The sequence below is a fragment of the Phalacrocorax carbo genome, chromosome 2 (assembly GCF_963921805.1).
Source record: "Phalacrocorax carbo chromosome 2, bPhaCar2.1, whole genome shotgun sequence".
Lineage (NCBI taxonomy): Eukaryota > Metazoa > Chordata > Aves > Suliformes > Phalacrocoracidae > Phalacrocorax > Phalacrocorax carbo.
The window spans coordinates 51,799,142-51,821,883 of NC_087514.1; the positions used below are offsets into that span (position 1 = coordinate 51,799,142).

Sequence of the window (22,742 nt, forward strand, 5' to 3'; positions counted from 1 at the left end):
CCTGAGTAAAAACATCAGGTTTTGGCTCTTTCCCAAAGCACATTTATTTTTGGGTTAAGGCACAAACATTCCTGGAAAATATTATTGTTACCAGGTCCAGTGCCTGGGATTGTATTAATGGTCTTTTGGAAGAAAGTACACAGTGTTGCTTTAGAAAATCCCCTCACACGAAAGCAGGTTTATCAAGCAGGACTTTCAAAACAAGGGCTCCAGTACATTTTTTTTTTTTAAAGAAACAGATGCCTGCAGCCTAGCAATCATGAATCTCTATTAAATTAACAATCCAGTATGCATGTAGAGGACTGAGTAAGAGACTTCCATTTATTTATATCCAACCAGATAACAGATTTCTATTTTCAAATGGCTCCTATACTCCAAAGCATGTAACTAGGGAATGGTGATGGTTCTGACCGCAGCGCAATTCCTTTTAGGAAAAGTCATACGGCAGGTAATACGGGATGGCACCAGCAGTGTTCTTCTATGGAAATTATTCTTTACAACATTTTATCAGGAAAATTTTACAGATATGTTAATAAAATTCTACTTTAACATGGAACGACAATCACAGATCCATATTCTCAAAACTCTTGATAGCTCTTGAGGAGTTCTGATCTGGATTCTAACCACATCAGGCATAAAAGGAGAATGTCAGCAGGAGCCATCAGCACAGCCAGGAGTTTAACATTCATTCAAATAACACAAGCCACAGTTCTGCCTAGCAAGGAACAATGGCTAAAATCAGAACAATGTTTTCCAAACACATATATTATAAACATGTAGCATTTTATATATTCTTTTCTTAAATAGCTACTTATTCTTGAATCGTAAATACCTCCTTCTACAGCCTTTACCCCCATGGGCAATTCTGATGCAGTAAGTTCTGCTATGTATATTGGAAGTGTTAAGAAAACATGGTCAACACCTTCAAATGCATATGGCTAAAGAGGGATACCTAAATCATGATACAAATCAACAAAGGTGGCTCTGAGCAGTCCCAATCCCCACTAGGAATGGTGAAAGTTAGGAGGAGCCAGCTCACCCTCCAAAAATCTCACTGGCAACTTAAGTGCTTGGTTATTTCGTGATCAATGGGGCAGAGTCTGGATGGAGGCCTATCACTAGCAGTGTTCCCCAGGGGTCTGTGTTGGCTTCAGTCCTGTTTAATATATTCATCAATCACCTGGATGATGGGATAGAGTGTAACCTCAGCAAGTTTGCTGATGATACCAAGCTGGGAGGAGTGGCTGATATGCCAGCAGGCTGTGCTGCCATCCAACGAGACCTGGACAGGCTGGAGAGCTGGGCCCAGGGGAACCTCATGAAATTCAACAAGAGCAAGCGCAAGGTCCTGCACCTGGGGAGGAACAATCCCATGCACCAGTACAGGCTGGGGGCTGAGCTACTGGAAAGGGGCTCTGCTGAGAAGGACCTGGAATGCTGGTGTACAACAAGCTGACCATGAGCCAGCACTGTGCCCTTGTGACCAAGAAGGCCAACAATATCCTGGATTGCATCAAAAGGAGTGTGACCAGCAGATCGAGACAGGTTATCCTCCCGCTCTACTCTGCCCTGGTGAGACCACATTTGGAGTACTGTGTCCAGTTTTGGGCCCCCCCGGTTTAAGGACAGGGAACTGCTTGAGCAACTCCAGCAGAGAGCTACCAAGATGATCAGGGGGCTGGAGCATCTCCCTTATGAGGAAAGGCTGAGAGACCTGGGTTTGATCAGCCTGGAGAAAAGAAGACTAAGGGGGGATTTCATCAATACCTATAAATATCTAAAGGTTGGGTGTCAGGATGATGGGACTAGGCTCTTTTCAATTGTGCCCAATGACAGGACAAGGGGCGATGGGCTCAAGTTGGAACACAGCAAGTTCCACCTAAACATGAGAGAAAACGTCTTTACTGTGAGGGCGACAGAGCAGTGGAACAGGCTGCCTAGGGAGGTTGTGGAGTCTCCTTCCCTGGAGGCATTCAAAACCCGCCTGGATGTATTCCTGTGCCCCCTGCTCTGGGTGTCCCTGCTCAAGTAGGGGGGTTGGACAAGACGATCTCCAGAGGTCCCTTCCAACCCCTACCATTCTGTGATTCTGTTATGGACTTATTAATGTAGATTCAAGCAGTCATAGCTCAAAAATTACTTCCAGTTATAAGTTCTTCTTGAAACAGCCAACTTCTGAAACCAATGCTGTTTGCTTCCACCGTTACACATTGCTTTCCTGAAAGCACTTACCTCTCCGTTTTCAAGAGGCAGAATGCGGGAGTACTCTGTGGTGCAAACAACATCACTGTCCCTCCTCACTGGAAGATTAGCTTCCTTTCCAAAGCGCTCCAAGCAATCTGCTTTGGAGTCTAGTCAAGTGAGAACAAAATTATTTTTATATGTGAAAATAAACCGTATTGTTCTAATTTAAATTAATGAAGAAGTATTCCCTGTGCTTTCAGGTAAACTCTCCCCCATAACTGAATAATAACAGTGATGGTGTCACTCGGCACCGAAAAATGGAAATTCCTAAAAACAAATAATTTCTCATCCTAAATAATTCAGTGGTGCCTGACAAGACATGGCACAATATTTCTCATATCATCACAAAAAAAGCTATATGTGTACTCCAAGACTTTGCATTTGTATTTCACTTTGATTTTTGCAAGGTACTCCAGGGTCCCATGGGATGAAGGACACCGTAGTTCTGACATACCCAAAAACTGAGACAAACAAAATAAAACAAAAATTCCCAACAGACTGACATATATGCACGTGCTGAGTTACACTTTCAAACTACCATACGCATTTTTAGTTACTCTTGTCACTAATTTGTTGTGGATAACTAAGACGCGAAATGTATTTGACGTTCACTGTCTTCACTGCAGTTGAAATCTTCAGCGAGACCCATGGTTTGATTTTCCTGCTACCAGGAGAATGATTAAAGAAACCTGTCCATAAAAGAGCAGTGACACAAGGATTGATACTCACGAGCAAAATATTGCCAAGGAGTGTAAGTTCTTCCAAAGTCCACTGATCTTTCTAAGATCCAGAGATCTGGACGAGGAGAATTTGCAAACTTGATAAGGATATAGGCAACATGGAAGAGCTGGTGAGAGAATATACATATATCTTATCAGAAGCTTTTTGAAAGTACCGCAATACTAAAACTAATGCCAATAAATCACTTTTCTTTAGTGTAAAGTGATAAAGCTATCCTCTGCAGTTTCATTCCCAATAAAATAATAGACCAGATTCTCAGCTGGCTACCTCACCTGGCAATGTGCCCCAACGCATTAAGAAAGCTGGAATAGGACTGTGTTAAATGCCACCTCTTACATTTCAGAACAGCTCTGTTTTGCATATGACTGATTGCTTGGGTGTATTAAGGGTATAGTAGTTAACCTTGAAAAGTTAGCATCTCAACACATCATTGAACTAGGATACTTTTGCAGCATCTTGGTACATCTGTGTTGCATTCCAGTCACGTTAACTGTGCTTATAGTCAAGACAAAACACAATGATGCATGAGAAATGCACGCATCCTTTACACTGGGACTCCTTTTGTTGCATTTGATAGTAATCTAAGACACCTGTTCCCTCACTTCAAGAATATTTCTAGATCATTTTGCCACTTGACAGACTTTCCAAGTAACAGAAGCAAGCCACCCCAGAGTTTTGTGGGTATCAAATAACACAGGAGAGATTCTTCTGACTGGTAGCTCATTCATTGTCTGAAACAGCTCAAAGAGCTTCACCAGCTTAAGGTTCCCCAGGCCAAGAGTCCCATCTGGCTTCTTTAAGTGCTCATTGTGTATCATAGTAATAGACCACAGAGACAGAAAGCTCCCAAACACGAGAGCAAAAATGGATTTGACAAGAAAGGAAATCTTACTGTAAGCCTCTTGGGGTAGACCACACTCACAAAAATCAGATCATCAGTAAAATAACCTCTACATAAAAGGCTGAACACAGATTGATTCTAAGGGTCATTTAGAATTTAAACAACCACAACATGGATATAAGCCGTCAATAAGAGATCTGATACTGATGTACAGTCAATATTCAAGTGAGGCTGCACTGGAATTTCCCATTCAACAACCTCAGTTCAGAATCATCTGCTTGCAAGAGGTTCTGCAAGTGGGGGAGGCAGGGGGTTACAGTCAACAGTCTGATCAAGTAACTGCTGCCAGAGCCCTCACATCAAATACACCCAGGCAGTTTATCTTTGCTCAAACATCACAGATGTCATAACCCTGAAGCTAATACTTTGCACAGGTTATTAGACTCCAAAGCACAAGTGCGGACAAGCTCCCAGCCACAAACTGGGAACAGCATCTGTTGCCATGCCTGGCCTATTCAGCTGCCAGCTTGGGCCTATTCAATAGCTGTCATACCAGCTGGGGCCACCAAGTGCCAGGTGCAAATGGTGAACAACACAGTGGAGCAGATACCTGGAAATATTTGTCCCTAACCAGTACTGCGCATGCCAATTCCATGGCTACACACACATCGCAGTCATACGGCTACATGCAGCCTCAATCTTCACACATCTATTTCAGACATCAGCTTCTGAATATCAAAAGTATTCACAGAAGAACATAAAACCTTCTCATGGAGAACTGGAAGGAATTCAGGGACTCCACAGATCATGCTCTCGTGATAATACCTCACATCCCAGAAGAAAAAACCTGAAGCTTTTTTGTTGTGCATTCATTTAATGCACTATATACAACTGTCCAGGTGCCTGTTCTATACACACCAAGGCATCACTGCAGCAGGTGTTGCACCTTGAAACCTATTTCAGAAACTGTTGATTTGCTGGATGTTGCTTACCTAGGTCGGTGGAGAGACAACCGGGGAAAAAAAAAAAAACCTTCATGTTAGTGTTGGAATTTACCCTGCCTACTTAACACAGCCTGACAAGCACCAGCTTCACCTCCTGTGATACTAAATTAGGTACCTAAATAGCCAGATGGTATCTATACATGGAAAATTACTTACTAGACAACAGTATCGAGCAAAGTAAGTGGCAGCCTTTCTGTTGACAGAACCCTGACAGAACCCAGAACTATGCACATGACCGCACAGCTGGAGTAACGCCCTTAATTACTGACAGAAAGTCTCTACACTGATTGTCAGAAATAGGTGAATACTTTGGGGATTGTGGCAAGATTTGCTCTTACTGAGTTTCTGACACTCTTTGGCTGAGTAACTTCCACTACTTGGCTGGCAAGTTTCAGAGTAGGGATATTGGCCATATGGACATTACATGTCATCCCATATGACCGTTCAGTTTGAAGACTGGTATGCTCCCAGGAAAGCATAATAGTTCTGAAATTCCTAAAAAAAGTGCTGCATTTTCTTGGGTCTGGCCAGCTGAATCTCTTAAGGGGCATTGCCCTGTTCAAACCAGGTATGCACTGGGCAGGCAACAGTCTATCCATTAATACTCTTTCTTCCCCTATGGCTGTTTGGAAGTCCCATCCTTACATGCATGTTAACAAGTGTGGATAACACTCTGTGCGGATTAGTACCAAATTAATCAAGACAAATGGTTTAGAAAGCTCAAGAAGAAACAAAAGAAGCATACAGAAAAGGTCTTGCCTTCTCCAGGGTCGCGTTGCGTGTAATCACACTGTGGAATCATTACAACAGTGACCTTCTACCTACTCTCCAAAAAAGTAGATGACATCTGCTTCAGCTTGTCATGCAGTAATTATGTTATTTTACGCAGATGTTACTCAAAGTGCTGACACAGACAGTCTCGTCTCATCTTGTAACAGGTGATACCTTCTCATAAGAGTGAGCGAAATAGTAGCGGTGAATTCCATTTCCACTGTGCTTCCAAACCACTGAAGAAATATGAGGCATGCTCACTTATACATCAGTGTCACGCTGGCCTATAACCTTTCATAAGCACCTAAGCAATAAAGTGGCCAAAATGAAGGCACACAACAGTAAAACAGCTGAATCAGCATGTGGCACCATCAAACACCTGTATGCCAGATCTGCTATGCAGCTGTGGAATTTGCTTAAGCCTATGACTACTCAATGCATGTGAAGCTGAAGTACTGTCCCGTATGCGTACTGCATCAGGAACACCACAACACACTCCGCTACCAAGTCTCCAGTGCAAGAACTGTGTCCCAGCACCACACTTTTCATACTTCCATGCAAACCACAAAATGGAAATAAAAAAATGTACGGCAACTTCAAACTACCATTGCATATGAAAACCTTCGGTTCACATGCAGCTCACCTTCCACCTCATAGTTTGAAATACTGCTCAGGTTTGTACAGTGACATTCAGAAAGGGCAAAGGGATAGGTCTTGATAAAAATAAAATTAGTGTTAGTTCATTACAATATATCACCAAAACTTAGCCACTAACCCTATCATCTGTCCTGCTTCTGACTTCATACAGGTGCCAATGATTTGTTTCTGACCTGGAGCAAGGATGCAGAATTATCACTGTGACTGACCAAGTTGATGAATGGTCTCTCTTCAGATCTCATGCGGCATCAATGGAAGAAAAATAATCCTTGGCTTAGCAAAAAAATTCTAGCTAAAGATAGAGGAGTAACCTTGCTGACATAAGACCTAGAAAAAGAAACCATTAACACCAATTTTAATCACATATTCTAAGCTGGCATTTCACTAATTTAAATCTTGACCCCATTGCACTGACAGAAATAAGACCTACCCTGAAAAAAAAAGGCATAATAAACTCAAAGCAGTGTTTTTCTTCAGCCATTCTGTTTTGGGAAATAAGTGAGTTTCTTAATTTTTGAAAAAAAATATTGGGTTTTGGCCTCTTTTAAATCAAGTTTCTTTCATTAAAAAAACCCAACCTTTTTCAAAAGGAGTGTTAAAAATATAAGTAAGCATTAAAAACAACTGCTCTTTGGGTGCAATTATATAATAGTAAAAAAAAATTCACAAAAAAAATTGAATTATGGCTTAATCAAAATTCTGACAGTTTTCTTATCTGAATAAATAAGTTTAAAAGTAGAAACAGTATTTTGTTTCTAGTAATGGAAATAATCCACTCTGGAACTGTATGCCCGAAAGAGGATGCGTTGTTGTAAATGTCCTGGACACCATAACCTGCTGTAATCTAGCAGCATGGGTCAAACCTGATGGAATTTAACCCATTCCATATTGATGTGACCTTTTCCTGTTTACTCAAGTTTGTTCAGATTTGAAATGTTCTTGCAGGCAGCGGCCTTGAAGATTTATAAAAAAAAAAGAGATAAAATTTTAAAAAGTCATCCAGTAGAATGAGCTCATCTGAGAACAGAAATTATAATTCAATGTTAAGAAGTACTAATATTCTATTATAAAGACAGAAACATTTCTATAGAAGCCCTTACAGGTGAATTTAAGACAGTCTTAAACAATCTCATTTAAATTGAATGAGAATCACACTGCACCATTACTGTTAATGATACAATATTCATGATCTCTAACAGCATGCATAATACTTATTTTAACCAAACAGAAAGAAAACTTCCTATGACTCGTTGCATTCTCTTGAGACTCTTAAAAATTACAATAATATTCATTAAAAATCTTTTCTCCATTTCCTCCTTAAAACAACTCTTTAAACAGAGGAATTTCCCAGATTTGTTTGGATCCTGAAATAGATATGCAAATGGAAGAAAGATGTGCATATACAAAAGCATAGTATATTTTCCTCCATTCCCACCACTACAGACTCAATACATAATACTAAAATACTGGCGTGACTTGTTAGTTAAATGCTGGACAGAAACTAGTACAAAAGAAAAACACACTATGTCCTGAACAATCATTATGCTGCGTGCTCCACGTGTAGGAAAGGATTGTTCTCCCTGTTTGGCTCATGAAGCATAAAAATTCCTGGAGTGCAGTAATAACAAGAACACAACTGAAGTCAGGTAGACCATCTGTCTGAGGCATTCTATAGATCTCAAGAGGTGTTCAAAAAGATACCACAACCATGTCTCTTCATGTAATCGGAATTGTACAAGTACCGAGAACAGCTGTTTCTAGCAGGGTGGTATTTCCTTGGACTGTATTAACAGATATATCTACACCACCAAAACTTCCCTCAACATAATATGACTATTCTTCTAGGCTTCTGACATCATCTTGAATAACGTCACTGTGGGTGGCATTGCACGTTACTCAGAAGGTAGTGAGGACCCTGCACTGAAATGCAAAAAATGGCCTGCGTTAGCAGACACGCCACCCTTCTCTACTTGCTGGATAGGTTAGTAAAGAAAGTGAGAAAGAGGCAGAAATCTGATGATCATTCAGTACCTAAACTAAACTTCTCAGACATGGACCAATGCAGGAGTGGGATTCAAGGAAGTGTGAATTGTGCTTAGCACCTGCTCCAGAACACATCTTTGTGCCACTGATTTCACAGGGTTGGCATGTGCATGCCCATTAGTTTCTTAATGTAATGAATCTTTAAGGTCTCGAGCATTGATTTTTCTCAAAGACCAAGACATAAAAATAACAATATATTTAAATGAAATAAAAATCCCATGTACTCTGGTTAAAATGAAAGGCTTTGATTTGTTGTGGTTGCAGTGATCAGCACCCCCTTTTTCCAGTAACCTCTCAGTAGGACTTGAGGTACCCTTGCAGATCCAGAAACTTAATAAAACACTCCTGACAGTCAGTATTTGGTAATCCCCCACAATGTATTTTGCAGATTAAACTGTAATATAAAAAACTAGAGAGAGCTGAACCTGCCTTTTTGGCAGTTGCCAGGTACTCTTCTGGGTATGTGGAAACGCAGCTACAGCAGAGGTGTAGAGGAAAGCCGGGGTGAGTAGTATCTGAGAGGCGTTAGACCCACTGAATGTGTTCCATACAGTATAACCATGTACATATATATACAGCAATGCTAACAGCACATAAAAGTGACAGTGACTGGAGAGGCTCCCATTGCACAGCATGCGGTAGTCGTTCCTTGTGTGCCAGCTTCACAGTCTGAGGTGCAGAAGACAAGAATAAGTGCAGGACTTCCAACATTGTTCACTTAGCACTGTTTGTGTTGTATCATATCGCTTTTTCATTTAACTAGCCGCTGATGCTAAAAAGCTACACTTGTATTTAGTTATGTAAGTCAACGCCAGTGAATATGCCTCATTGACAGGGCTGGAGATGGTAAGTCTTTTCTCTGTTACAGTCAATGAGCAGGACCAGAATGGAGAAGCTCTCCATGCTTCACAGGCAGCATTCTGGAATGAAGGAACAGTTCCCAAAATGAAAGCATAGCCCATTGTCCAGGTTCAATCAGTCCTTGGTCTTTTTGCCAAGACTGCAGGCAAATACATCAATGATTGATTGTCAGTTATTATGCTGAAATTTCTCATGCAGCCACTTTTCCATTGGGATTTGGACACAGACCAACTCAATGCCCATAATTATTTCTTATATATGGCCTATTTCTTCACAGAACACTGAAGCTATTCATATGGGAAAGGATTTCTACAATTCAGACCTCAGTTGTCCAGGAGATAAACATCCCCCTACAAGGGCTGCAGTCCAAAGTAAAAAGAGCATGGTAGTACTGTCAGTGCTAGAAGGAAACACAGGGAAGTGTGGAGGGTTGGAGGCTATCAGCAGAGGTTCTGCTTTTACTATATTGAGTTGAAAGTGAGGTATTTAGGACAACATATGACAAAATGAAACTAATGTGTAGGAATGGGCATAGGAAGGGAGGTGGGAGAAGCAGAAGTACAGACATGTAAGGAAGTGAGATCAATGAGTGGGAACAAGCACCTTCCTAAAGGGATGCTGAAGAAATGAAGGAAGACAGTGTCAAGAAAGCTAAGGAGAACATGACTTGAAAGATACCAAATTAACACCAAAAACACATTTTAAAGCCAATGACATAGATCTATTAATGGAAACATTACAAAAAAAATTACTGAGCCATTCAAAAGGTCTTTAATTAAAGCTTTAAGAAAACACAACACATTGACTGCCTCTCAAAGGATAACATATGAGCAAGAAAGGATGTAGTGAGGGTACTTCCCTGATTAGGGCTGGCAGCTCAGCTCAGAGTGAGCTGCTTGTACTGTGACTGAGGAATAAACGGAGAGTGCATTACCTGATACAACATTCAGAAACTTCTGTCAGACAGCTGCTACTTGATCAACTGTAGTTGCGTTAATCTAGAGTTTGCAAGTAGATTCACCTTTCTGTGGTATGAGCCAAAATCAACTAACTTCAAAGCATAGTGTTTGTGGCAGAATCCAAAGTCAGCTTCCTGCACAAACTGAAACACTCAGATCCAGAGTTCTCTAATATGAAGTAACACAAGATTCTCTGTGATGTCAACATCCCAATTTTTGGGTATTACCTTTCCTAGACCTAAAAGCCCGTTTTCTCCCCAGTGTGAACCACACCACCAGAGCAGGGGTCAGCGCTGCTGTGGAGGCAGAGATGTGGAGGGGTTCCAGAAGAAAGGCTTTGCCTCATTGCTGGGGCAGTTCTGCAGGACTGCAGGAGCTTTATGCAGTGGTTCTCGTGCCCTAATTTGTAGGACTTCTCACTGTTATTATAGAGGTTACACAATTCCACATAGGACCTAGGTCTAATTTCAGGGTCAGTGGTAATATTAAAGTATTCAGTAGTCGAGTACAATGAATGCAATGCCTATTTTTGGAAGCCCGGCTTATGATAAACCTCCCACCACCTTGACAGCTTCTCCCTACAGGAGAAGGGCCTAAAGGACGCTTTACATTTTACAGAATGATAGTTAAATTAACTGTAACTTCAGATCCATTTTAAGAAATTATGTCAGATCTTTTGTAAGTTAAGAACAATTGTTTTTAATAACAAAAATAAGCAATAGCTGATTAACAATACAAACAACAAATATTGTTTGTAAAGCTATGCATATAAAGGATTGCTATCAAATATGAAAACTAAATCCATAAGAAATACCTACCATATAAAAGCAACTCAGAAGGTTTGTCAGACTGTGAGGCTTTTTTACAAAGTATTTACATGCTTTAATTTGCAGTCAACATAAAAGAATCAAGTCCTCCACAGGCCGTACCACTTATCTTAAATTTATGGTTGAGTTTCCCTCCCTCCCTAATAAAAGTACTAATTTGGACATTACATTCCACTGTGTGCATTTAATTTACAACAGTGACTAATAATATCGCAATATAAAAACTATTCAACATACTAGTGCACAAGACTTCACCGAGTCTGAGTCTTTCAGTGCTTTATTATTGCCACAAAAGCAGAGTAAAGAAATGACACATGACTAAAAGCAACGATAAAATTTGTGGACTACACTTTTTGAAGTGTAACAGTTAGACATTTGTTCTTCATCGTACACTATCATGCTACCCTGAACCTTCATCTTCTACTTCTGAAGACAGAGTTCAGAAAAATGCCTCGGGGAGTATTACTGTAATACCTGCTGAGCAATAAGAAAGCCAAAGATGAGGGCACACCTGCTAAAATTAGGCAATCCAAAGAGTCAGGGGAAGGGCAATGAACTTAAGTCAGACATTCCGGATTCAGAAGTTTAAAATATGTTGAAAACTACATTGGGAAAATCAGGACAAATTAAAGGAATAAATGAGACTTCATTTGATCCAAATATTTTAAGCAAGTCAGGAATAGCCACAGTAGAAGCAGGTATGCTAACAGGATGAGGAGACTGCCTCAGGGATCAACATATTATAATTATTATTCAGGACTGTGATTGATTAGAAATTTAACTATAGCACAGAAAGTCAGAAAGGGAAGTAAAGCAGGGCTTTTACTTTAAGGTTTTTGTTTTCTCTCATATTACAAAGTACAGCAAAATGGGCAGTTTTCTAGCAGAAAGATTTAAAATCCTGAAGGGATTTTGGCTTTCAAAATCACCCCTAGCCCTTGTGAAACACAAACAGCAGCAGGTGGGTGTTCTTTTCCAACTTCATGGTTTTCAAACTTCCACCATGGTGCAACTATTCAATTAAATATTGTCATCAGATCATAGCAAAAGGCTCCACTGGGACTCCACTCTCAATCTTCAAGATATAATGGCAGGAATGCAGCAAATGAAAAGCTTTTGACATTGGACTAAGTTCTGCTTCCTCTAATTGTGACTATTTGATGACCAACTTACAACTCAGTCTTTGCTTCCCTGCACGCATACATACCTTACTCTTTGTCATGTTTTGCACATGCAAAAACATTTCCATATTTTGTTTGCAGAAAAAGGTGCCTTGTGTCAAAATAAAGAACAGGACAACTACTCAGAGAGGAAAACTACATCCCTGCTATCTTTTCAGTATTACAGCCTGTGGTTCTGCAAGGTGTTTAGGCACACATCAAACTTGAAGTAAATTTCTTTTTCCTTAAAAAAAAAACCTTTGTTTCAGCACACTTGAGGAGCAATTGCACTCTGAAAATTTCTGTCTCTGTCAACTACTGAGAAACTCTGCACGACTAACACACACTAAGCTTTTAATTTTTAGGACCCTGAAATAAGGTAAGGTGAACTGGGGTCTCGGTATTTACCTGTTTGCTTGAGTAGGCTTACTCTGCCACAGTATTGAATTTTCTTCTTTGTTATTAGTATTGTGCTTTACTGTATGAATTTGGGGTGTGAGAATACTAGGCAAAATGTCAAAAGTGGATCTCAAGTTCAAACAGATCCTAAGATTAAGGTTCAGAATCACCTTTCCAGGTGGTACCAGAGTAAAGAGAAACACGTTGCCTCCCCCTGAGAAATCCTTTAATAACTACAAGAATTTTAGCACATAGTGGTTGGTCTCCAAGGAATCCCATCAAATGAGGGCACCCAGTCCACATCCTTCCTCTGAAGGAAGGCAGTTCCTCAGAAGTTTACTCACCACAGAAAAGATAAGATATCTGTCAGGAGGTCCTCCAAAGAAACTAACTAGTACACAGTGAGAACAGACGTTTTGGACGGAGCAATGAGCTACACGAGTGGGTGATGATGATGATGCACAAGTGTTGGTCACAAATGTGCTGGACTACACCGCAAGACAAATGACAGCCTGCAACCTAACCCTGCGTCTCGCAGAGACCACGATGGATGCAAGCAGCTCAGAATCTAAAGTCTGCTTTACTGGGATCTGATTGCCTTCCCATGCCTATTCATAGAACGCTGCTCTGCATTCAGTGTCCCTACTCTGCACACCCAGCCTGAAAGACACACTTCCCTACAGTTTGCTTGGAAAGAGACAGAGCGACTCACTTCACAGAAGCACAAAGCATAAGGGGATGCAACACCCCTCAACTCTGCAATGAAACAGAAAGAACAACACAACTCAGAGGCAGGTCCAACCACTGTGTGCTAGGCTAATGTGGACACTGGCTCAGCTTCTACACAGCTCTCCTTTCCTTCATGATACGCTGGAGACAAGCAACCAGGAAAACAGGCACGTTATTAATTTAATTAACAGAAATGCAAATTCAGTAATTACAGCAGTTTTGTTTAACTGCTGATAGTCTCTATCTTAAGTTGTCTGGCATTTCTGCACTGCTGGTGCACTGGATCCAGAAACATTGAATGAAGTTATCCTCAAAATGAAAACCGATTCCAGTCATGTGAGGGACAGGAGCATTAAAACCCCATGTAATGGAAGACCTAAAATAATCTGCACCTGAATCCCCAACAAAATGGCAGCTAAGTCTCAGAGAGAAACATTTTTCCTTAGTTATTCCTCCCCTTGCTGTCAACTAAATTGAATACCTATTAAAAAAATCCTGTCCTATGTGATCTGTCAATAAACAGTTACTACTGTCCAAAATATATATGCATATGTATACATATATTTTGCAGTCCCAAACATATATTTATAGTCATATATTTTCAGCTGGTGTGAACTTGCAGAGAGTAGCTATTTTCACTGGATCAGTGCCCAATTATGGCAGCTGAGAATCCATCCCTATGACTTAAAATACAGATACAGAGGCTGCAGTTAGCTACTTGCCTATTGCCTGCAGAGGAAATACGGGTGTTCATGTTACTGCCATATTACTAATACACATGACACTGGTTTTGCTGTCCCTTCCCTTTTAAACCATGTTATCAGTATTTTTCTGCCTATCTTGAAGATCTGTCTGGATGATAGTGAAACCAGAAGGACTCCTGAGGCAAAAGCAGACTCCAAACACTATTCTCAAGATGTGTGCATGGTAAGAGATCATGAAATCTATCTCTCTCTCTGTGCCCATGGAAAAGGAGAATATGAAATGGAAGGTAGAGCCCCAGTTTCAACTGACCAATCCCCCTGGCAACCTCAGGTCAATGAGTTACAGTGTCTGTGCGAGAAAACACTGTCATTAAATCTGCGTCATGCCAGTGGCAAGAACCCACATAATCAAAATTCCTGAAGGAAAATAATCACTTTAATAAAGCTAACTTAGTAAAAAAATACAGAACATAAACCAGACGAAAAAGCTATGGTGTGGGAAGTTAAAATCATCAAACATCTCTCTTAATTGCAAAGCTTATAAACAAACGTAAGAAATGATCAAACCTCACCCAATAGCTCATGCACTCACCTGTCCCAGATCTAAAGTGACATTGACTTCATTGTACTTCAAGCCCATAGAAAGAGGAGGACTTTGCCACCAGCGCTCCGTGCCATCGATTGCGTTGGTTATGGGGTGAGCTTTACTGGGATCCGCAGCATTGCAATAATCGCAAAACTGTCCCTGAAACACAATAAATTAAAAAGATGGTCTCAGCTGAACTCTCATGCACTGCAGACACATGCTGCTGTTAGTTAATTAAGATTCTGAACTAGAGCACTGACTAAAAATGGGGTTAAATTTTTGTATATTACAATATATATATAACACTATATATACACACACACACTATCATATACATTATACATATATATTATATAGTGTAATTTTTAACAAGTAAATGATTCCCCTGGCAATTAAGTTATACACTTATACCCTGAAACACACTAAATTTTATGTTACAAACTAAAATTTCAGGAATCTCTTTAAGGACACTACAATAAGTCTTCCTTTATTAATGAATTTATTGATACTTTGGTGAAATTACCTATAGCACATCTCCAGGGAATTAATGAAACAGATTCTTAAAACTGGATTAAGACCAACACAGAAATTATCCTCAATTCTCCTAAAAGACTGTGAAACATCCACATATGTACATAACCTGGTATTAATAAAACCATAAAAAATACTCTGTTACTCGCCTGTAGGTTTGGTGTTACAATTTTATAACACTACTTTCATTTTTTTCATGCCATTGTAATACATCCTGAATCAGAGACTTCTGAACAATATGTACTTGTGGAAAATGCAATGTATCCTATCGAGTGTTCCCTCTAAGATTCCCTTAAAAGAATCCCATTATATCTTCATTTGCAGAAGTTACCGCCTAGTTTCCAGTCCACAACTAAAGCCACACTCCGGAGATGCCCTGATAATCTCTCTTTGATAGTCTCTAAAGCTCTTTGTACTCTTCTGCACAATAATGATGAATAAACTTCAGGAAACTTTAATTTGGCATCTTGGCTTGCCCTGCAAGCAGTATTTTTATCTTCAAGAGACTGCATTTTAAAGTCTACTAAGATTAGTGCTGAAGCATTGTAATTAGTTATTAAGGGATTTTTTAGTGTCCCACTCACTTTTTACTCCAGTCACTGGGTAGAGATAACCCGTGAAATGCTAAACTGTGCCAGGCACAGACCTCTGTAGAACCCCAATAGAAAAATGGCATTTTCATTAAATGGCAGTACCCTGGTAATATTTGCACCATTCTCTTTATCAGCTAAGCATATTTTCATCAAAAGGATGTGGCAAATCTTTTGTTGTTTCCACAACCCATGTTGCATGGCATGAAGTATATTCCTACCTTTTAAGTATTAACAGAATCCCATATAAATGCTGTTATTTTGTCTGCCGCTGCTGTCACACTAACCAGTGTAAAGCAACTGGAGCAATCATACTTGTCCACATTTAACAGAGGAATAACATTAGGGCTCACACATCCTTGCTGGGTACAGTCTTACAAGCTTGGTGAATTTAAGATGTTTATCTCTCACAGAATTTGTTTAACATCTGCCATAGTTACTAATGGATTGGAAACTACTACATCATTCTCATGTGATACAAATACACCCTCTTGTGTCCTTCAAGTAGAAATCATAAATGTTCACTGAATATTTCTGCATCAGTAGTAATAATTTCAGCATCTGCATCTAGCAATGGTTCCATCTTCACCCTGCTCTTCCGGAAAGCCCAGAATATGATGTTTCCAGAAGACACGGCTACCACTAGCTGCTCTGATTCAGCACTGCAGGTGTCAACCTGGCTGAGGGTTAACTCCTGAGAATTAAAGCGTTGTTTAGAGACTTGATAAATCCTCACGTACATAGGTTGGTTAACCATGTCCGGGGTCATGCGATAACATGATTCTCCTCCACCTCTGTTAGAGAAGATGGTTTGGCTGATTTTCATACAAACTACAATATGCCAGGACACTGCTGGATTCAGATACAGTTTGCTGCAGCAGACACCACATCAGCCCGTGCTAGCTACAGGCAACGTTGCCAGTTTCTGCAGTGACGACAAAGAACATGGTGTAACTATCTGCTAAATCAATACATCAAGAAATCAATCTGTGTACCAACAACTGCAGTTACCACCACATCAGAGCATCTTTCCTGGCAAACGCGTACTTGGAGTTCTGACACATGTATTTTACAACAGCATAAGCTTCCCTAAATAGTTTCATAATATTCATGAAACAAGGTCTTTAGACCTAAATTCACGTTCACAGTGATCAGGCTGGAAATACACAGGAAACAGTTGCTGCTACAGCAGTTTCAGTTCTGATCTGGAAACAGCCTCAGAGAAAGGCTGAATGAGCAGAAAACAATGGGGAGTATCAAACGCAAGCGTTACATTTACATGCACCTATGTGATTTCAGTATACCAGAGCACTTGATCTGAACTCAAGATACTATCTTTTTCTTTTTGGGCATGTAATTCAAAGAACTTCATTGCAACAGCTGGAGTTTCAGTTATTTAAAGTACATTCCAGCAACCCTGCCAACAAGGCAGCAAAACAAAAAATGAAAGAAAATAAATTATTGGACAGAGCAGCCTTCCCTGCTTCCCACTGGCAGTGTCTCAGGCACGCTGCACTCGGCCTGTCTGCTACAGGACACGTCTCCATTCCAGGAGACTGGGCCTCCAATCTTTGTTTGATTTTGGCTGCAGTTCCTCAGGTGGGCAGGTGTGCATTTGCTGGTGACCTTGTTACCCTCCTTTCCTCTTGCTCTCCTGAGTAAAGGAGAAAACTGGAACTGCATGGAGGAATTTGCTGAAATATGCTGGTGTGGACCAGAGACACCCAGGGATGAAAATGTCTCGCCTGTAAGTTATAGAAAGCGACAACAATGAAGGATTTGTTCACTATTTATTACCTAGAGGTTCTGTGCCCACTGGCAGGGCAGGACAGGTATGCGGTTAAACTCTTAATTCACACCCTCACACCACTGTGAACAGACTGGCAGACAAAACCAGGCATGCCATTTATCTATCAGTTGCTGAAATATTTTACACGGCAGTGCATCTCTTCACTCAACACTGTTCTTATTAAGTCATTGTCCCACTTGCCAACGTGCTAAACAAGAGAAACATACTGCTTTCCACAGCATATGTCCAGCCTCCGTTGAGCTGCCCGTGAAGGGCCTGTCGACCCCATGGATCACCTCGCAGAAGAGCTTTAAACAACCTCCAAATGCTCTTTCTGGGTTTTCCAGGTACTACAGGCTTCATTAAAAGACACATCACCAAATGACAAGCTGAACGAGAGAGGCCAATGGCAGGTCAGTGGAAATGAAGCTGGGGCTGTTCTACCTCTGTTTGCCTTACTTTCAGTGCTTGGCATAGCAGTGGCAACAGAGCTGTTGGCTCCCTTCATCAGAGAGAGGATCACCCTCTGCACCTTCTTTCCAATTTCCCGATTCACAGAGCAAGAGCTGCAATCCAGCCTTGTAGAGACCCCAGATGTGAGTGACTCAAGTGTAGGATGTTGCTTTAACTTGAACTGGCCTGACACAGTGGCTATTACACTTATCACAGTATGTAAAAGACACATACCTTCCTTCAGACTCTTAAGAAACAACATGGGAATACTTATGCTCACTTTAAATCCTTCTATGTAAGATCACCTTCTGTAAGAGTTCAATGCACTTCTCCAATTTTCCATGAAATAAGAGATTCTCTTATTTACAGTGTCTTTGAACTTGTGAGGTGGAGTGGCTTTATAATAATGTACTGTTAGCAAATTTTCCGTGGCTGGATTTCCCTGGCCTTTTGAAAGACTTTCCAACCCTTCTTGAACCACAACAACTACTGGTAAACCACAGAAGTATTCATGTTATCTATCTCAACGGGGCTTTGTTAAAACTGGAGAGAGGCACTGCTGCATCCATGCTAACACATGCTGTAAGAGGCACAAGATGCTTCCTTGTGCCAGGGCTAGGCTATCAGTAGCCCTTCTGGGAACTTGAATCAGTCATGAGCCATAACCGCCCTCTAACCTAGGACCTGTAAGGCAAATATGTAACAAGAGGAACTCCCCCCTTTCTAGCCTCTTCCTATATTCAGCCAACCCTCATTTCCAGTTGGTTGTTAGTATATAAAGGGAACAATTACAAAAACCATCAATGGCACTGTGCATCACACAACAGGCTTTGTTCCACTTGCTTGACATGTTTATCTGATGTTTGTTTGGGCTGATTCTTGCTATACTGTGATTTCTGATATTCCAAGGCATGTTAGTATGAGATTTCACTGCAGCAGTGGGCTATAGCACGTTGCTGAGAGATTACTGGGCTTGCTGTTCACCTGGTGGCATGGTCATTTCAGGCAACTTCAATCAAATCAATCCCTCAGTATGGAGGGATGGATGCCTAAACTTCAGAGATGCGTTAGAAACAGAGGAACATGCAGTTTCCTGGTCATCACAACCTTTTTTTTTTGTAACCTTAGTTTAAGCATGTAATACCTATGACCCAGTTTTCCTATTAGTAAAACTGCGTGTTACTCAGCCTGTAAGCATTTCCAAAGCACTTTGAGCTTTTTATGACGGAGGGCACTACACAGATGTGAGGTAAACTGAGATTTCACGGTGAGGCAGGGAGGCATGGCAGGGAGAAGTTCAGGGCAAAGCACAACTGCTGGCTGCGGCTGCCTCATGAACTGTGAGGGCAGGCTGTGTGATGGTGCATGCTCCCTTCTGGCACATGACGAGGAGTACCTATGCTGCACCCTCTTAGTCCTCTCCCCCTCTCTTGAGCATCTGCCCCCACTAAAAAATGAGAAGAAAATCTCTCTTACCCGTTGCAACCTCTTCTGAAACCAGACACTATGCACTATTTCACTATTAAAACATTCAAACACCTCGTAAGACTTCAAAACACTGACCCTTCCAAGATGCTGAAAGTTTACTTGCATTCTTTCTGTATTGCCTGGAGCCAGAAAGCGGACCTTAAAGCTTTCAAAGTCCCTTTCAAATTGCAGTTTCGTTCTGGCTCTCTTCTCCTCCCACCAAGAGAGAATACAAATAAAATAACTTTGGAAGGTCTGAGGATTTAGGAAAGTCCCCCCGTTAACACAGTTCTGATCAATCTGATACTGAACATCCATCACCGCACATCACAGAGTTTGGTGCGTTTGTTACTCTTTCCTTACCCTCTAACAGACACGTTCATACAAGTTTCTACCAAAGGAAAAATTGATTTCCATTAACCCTTTGCCAGGAGTTTCACCGTTCATTGTTGTCTTTCTTGCGACTGGCACAAAATATCTGTAATAACCTTACGCTGTGCTAGGAGAGAACGTCGTCACCCTCACTGCCCTTTGTGCTGATACTCCCTGCCAGAGCCCCGAGGAATCTCTGGCTTCCTCCCACAAACAACGCAAGGCAAAGACGATGAGCCTCACATTCAGTGCTTGGAAAATGCCACGAAGCCACCTGACTAAAACCAGACCCCTTTTCCCGCCGCCCCCAGCAAGACGCCCGCTCTCCAGTGAGAGGTGTCACCAGTGCGGGGCGTCCCCATCCGTTTTCCCGCAGGCTCACTGCCCCGCTCCCAGAAGCATCACCTCCGCGGACCACGGGCCGAGAGCTGAGGCCACAGAACACCTCTTGGGCACTCCTTAACCCACCTCCAGGCGCCCGAGGGGCCGGCGGGACGAGCGGCTCACGCATCCCCGGGGGCAGCCGCAGCACCGTCGACACCGGGAGCGGCTGGGGGGTGGGGGCGGGGGGGGAAGAGGGGGGCAAACACACCTCGGGGCGGGGGACGGGGGGGCTCCAGAAGGTGCCGGGACACCCGAGGGCAGAGGCGCGGGCAGAAGCGCCGCTGCCCGCCTCCACCCTGCCCAGCGCTTCCCTGCGTGGGGTCCCGCTCCCGCTCCCGTCCTCCGCCCGGGCCCCACGCCCAGCCAGGAGAAAACGAGACCACGCACCCCAGGGTAATGCCAGCACCCCCGGAGGGGCCGGGACGCCCCAAAAGGACACATACACACACACACACACCCCGGCGGCGCGGGACGAGTAGCGGGGCTGCGAGGGGAAGGGGGTCCCAGCGCCGCGACCCGCCCTCCGGCCCCACACGTTGGCCCCGTTACCTGGATGGCGCGGCCCAGGGGGGCGGCGGCCGGCCCCCCCACCAGCTTGCAGTACAGCTCCGGCCGCCCGCCGCCGCCCGCCGCCTCCCCCCCGCAGGTGGCCGTCGCCCAGATGCCGGCTGTCGCGGCCAGGTTGAAGTAGGGCGGGTGGAGGCTGAGCCCCATCCCGCGGGAGGCGGGGGGCTCCGGCCGCGCCGGGCACAGGGTGAGGAGCGGCGGGAGGAGCGCCCAGAGGAGCGGGGAGCCCGGCCCCGCAGCCATCCTGCGCCGGGCTCTGCCCTCGCTCCCCCGGGGCGGCCCTATAGCTGCGGTGGGCGGGCGGGACGGGGCGGGAGGAGGCGGGGGGCTGCCCGCGCCTCCCTGCCCGCGGTGCGGGGAAGGGACGGGAAGGGAAGGGGAGGGTCGCCGGGCCGGTGGCGTTTCCCGCGGTGTGTGCCCTGACGCCCGGCTCCGCGGGCATGCCGGGAGGTGACAACCCCCCCCACCCCCACCCCCGCCACCCCACATCTCAGGTGCAGCTTTCTGAGCCTCCCCTTCCTCGGTAAGCGGTCGGGTTAATATTTTTAACGGACCTTGACGAAATCTCAGAGCATCCCACCCTCATAAGCCGTGACCCATCATGTCACACACCGGCAGTAAAATTCAGGTTTCCCAGCTCTCAGCTCGCGCAGGGCTATCTCCACACAAGGTACACACCCTGCTTCTACCTGCAGGTCCTCGGGAAGACACCCTGTGCCACTGTGCTGCAGAAGCCACAACTCCTCTTGCCATTTTCAGTGCTCTGAGGCTGCTGGAAACTGTGCAGCCCAGGCCACCACGCTGCAACGCACTCCCAGTGCTCTCAGCTCCTTGTGAAATGGGTGTTCCTGCCTATCCGGGGCAGACGACGAACGTCCCGTCTTTTTTATAAAATCATAGAATGGTTTGGGTTGGAAGGGAGCTTAAAGAGCATCTAGTCCCAACCCCCCTACCATGGTCAGGGGCACCTTCTGCTAGACCAGGTATTTGGCACAGGCGCTGGAGGGGAGGTTAGGGAGGCAGAAGGAGGCCTAAGAACCATGTCCTCTGTATCAGGAGTTGCACCGCTTAATGGCACTGCTATCACACATCTAGTGCTCCGTTCTCCTAATAAAATTTGCCAGATTCAGGCACAAGGACATGGTTAGATACGCATACCTCTAATATTTTAATAGTGAGTCATGTGAGCAGCAAAGTATTTCATAACGTTCTGAGGACTTTGCTACATGCCACACAGCACTAGCAAGGGAGATCCCTGCTATGCCGTTTCACGAAGCACCAGCCACAAGCTATGGATTTTGTATGCGACAAAATACCGCCACCCTTGGTTTTGTGCCACTGTGGCTTTAGCACGCGATAGAGACTATCTGTAGGAGACAATGTTTTGTGTCCTCCATAGTAAAATCTGGCTTTTATAAACACAGCATACTGCCAATTTAAATATATCAGATTTGGCTATTCTCTCCATAAATGCTTTCAATTTCTAGAGCAGCTTAAAAATATTATCCTTTTCCCACTGTGGCGTTGTGGAAAGGAAATTATCTTATTGCACATGCCCATCATATCACTTCCTACAATAGTTTGTACTTCATAAAAACTCTGAAAGGCTTGAATACCAACAAGTAACACCACCTCCAAACATTCCGTTAAATAAAATGCCCCATTATCAGACAGAATATCCACTTGTCTTTTCAACCTATTTTTTGAAAACCTCTCAAATCTCAAGACACTTGGAGTATATCAGCTTTTACAAATGGAGATCTGGAAGTACCTGATATAAGTGGCCTTTAAGTCCACAGAAAGCAAGCTCTTACAAGACCTGCTGTCCATTAACTTGCTGAGCATCCTTGTCCCCTTTATTGTTAGAGAAATTAAATCAAATCGAATAAAAACTGAGCAGAGCCTCTTCCTGGTAGAAAAGAAACTTTTGGGGACTTTAAGGCAAATCTGTTATAAACTAAATATTAAGAGGAACCAATGAAGGTGACAGCGACGAAGATTACAAAACCATCACAATTTCTTTCAGAGTAGTCAGATTATCTCCAGGTTGGACATTCAGCTAG

The 22,742-nt window shown here is 43.0% G+C and overlaps 1 protein-coding gene across 1 annotated transcript in view; it reads right to left on the reverse strand.

Annotated features, from left to right (window-relative positions):
• The window catches only part of LAMA3 (laminin subunit alpha 3), a 127,074-nt gene extending 106,162 nt beyond the window's left edge, over nt 1-20,912 (reverse strand). The window contains exons 1-4 of the mRNA XM_064442858.1: nt 20,662-20,912; nt 14,533-14,685; nt 2,974-3,091; nt 2,233-2,351 (exon numbers count right to left, since the gene is read on the reverse strand). Coding sequence (XP_064298928.1) covers nt 2,233-2,351; nt 2,974-3,091; nt 14,533-14,685; nt 20,662-20,826 — 555 coding nt within the window. The 5' untranslated portion in view covers nt 20,827-20,912. The remainder of the gene's footprint in view (nt 1-2,232; nt 2,352-2,973; nt 3,092-14,532; nt 14,686-20,661) is intronic.
• Nucleotides 20,913-22,742: the final 1,830 nt, after the last annotated feature.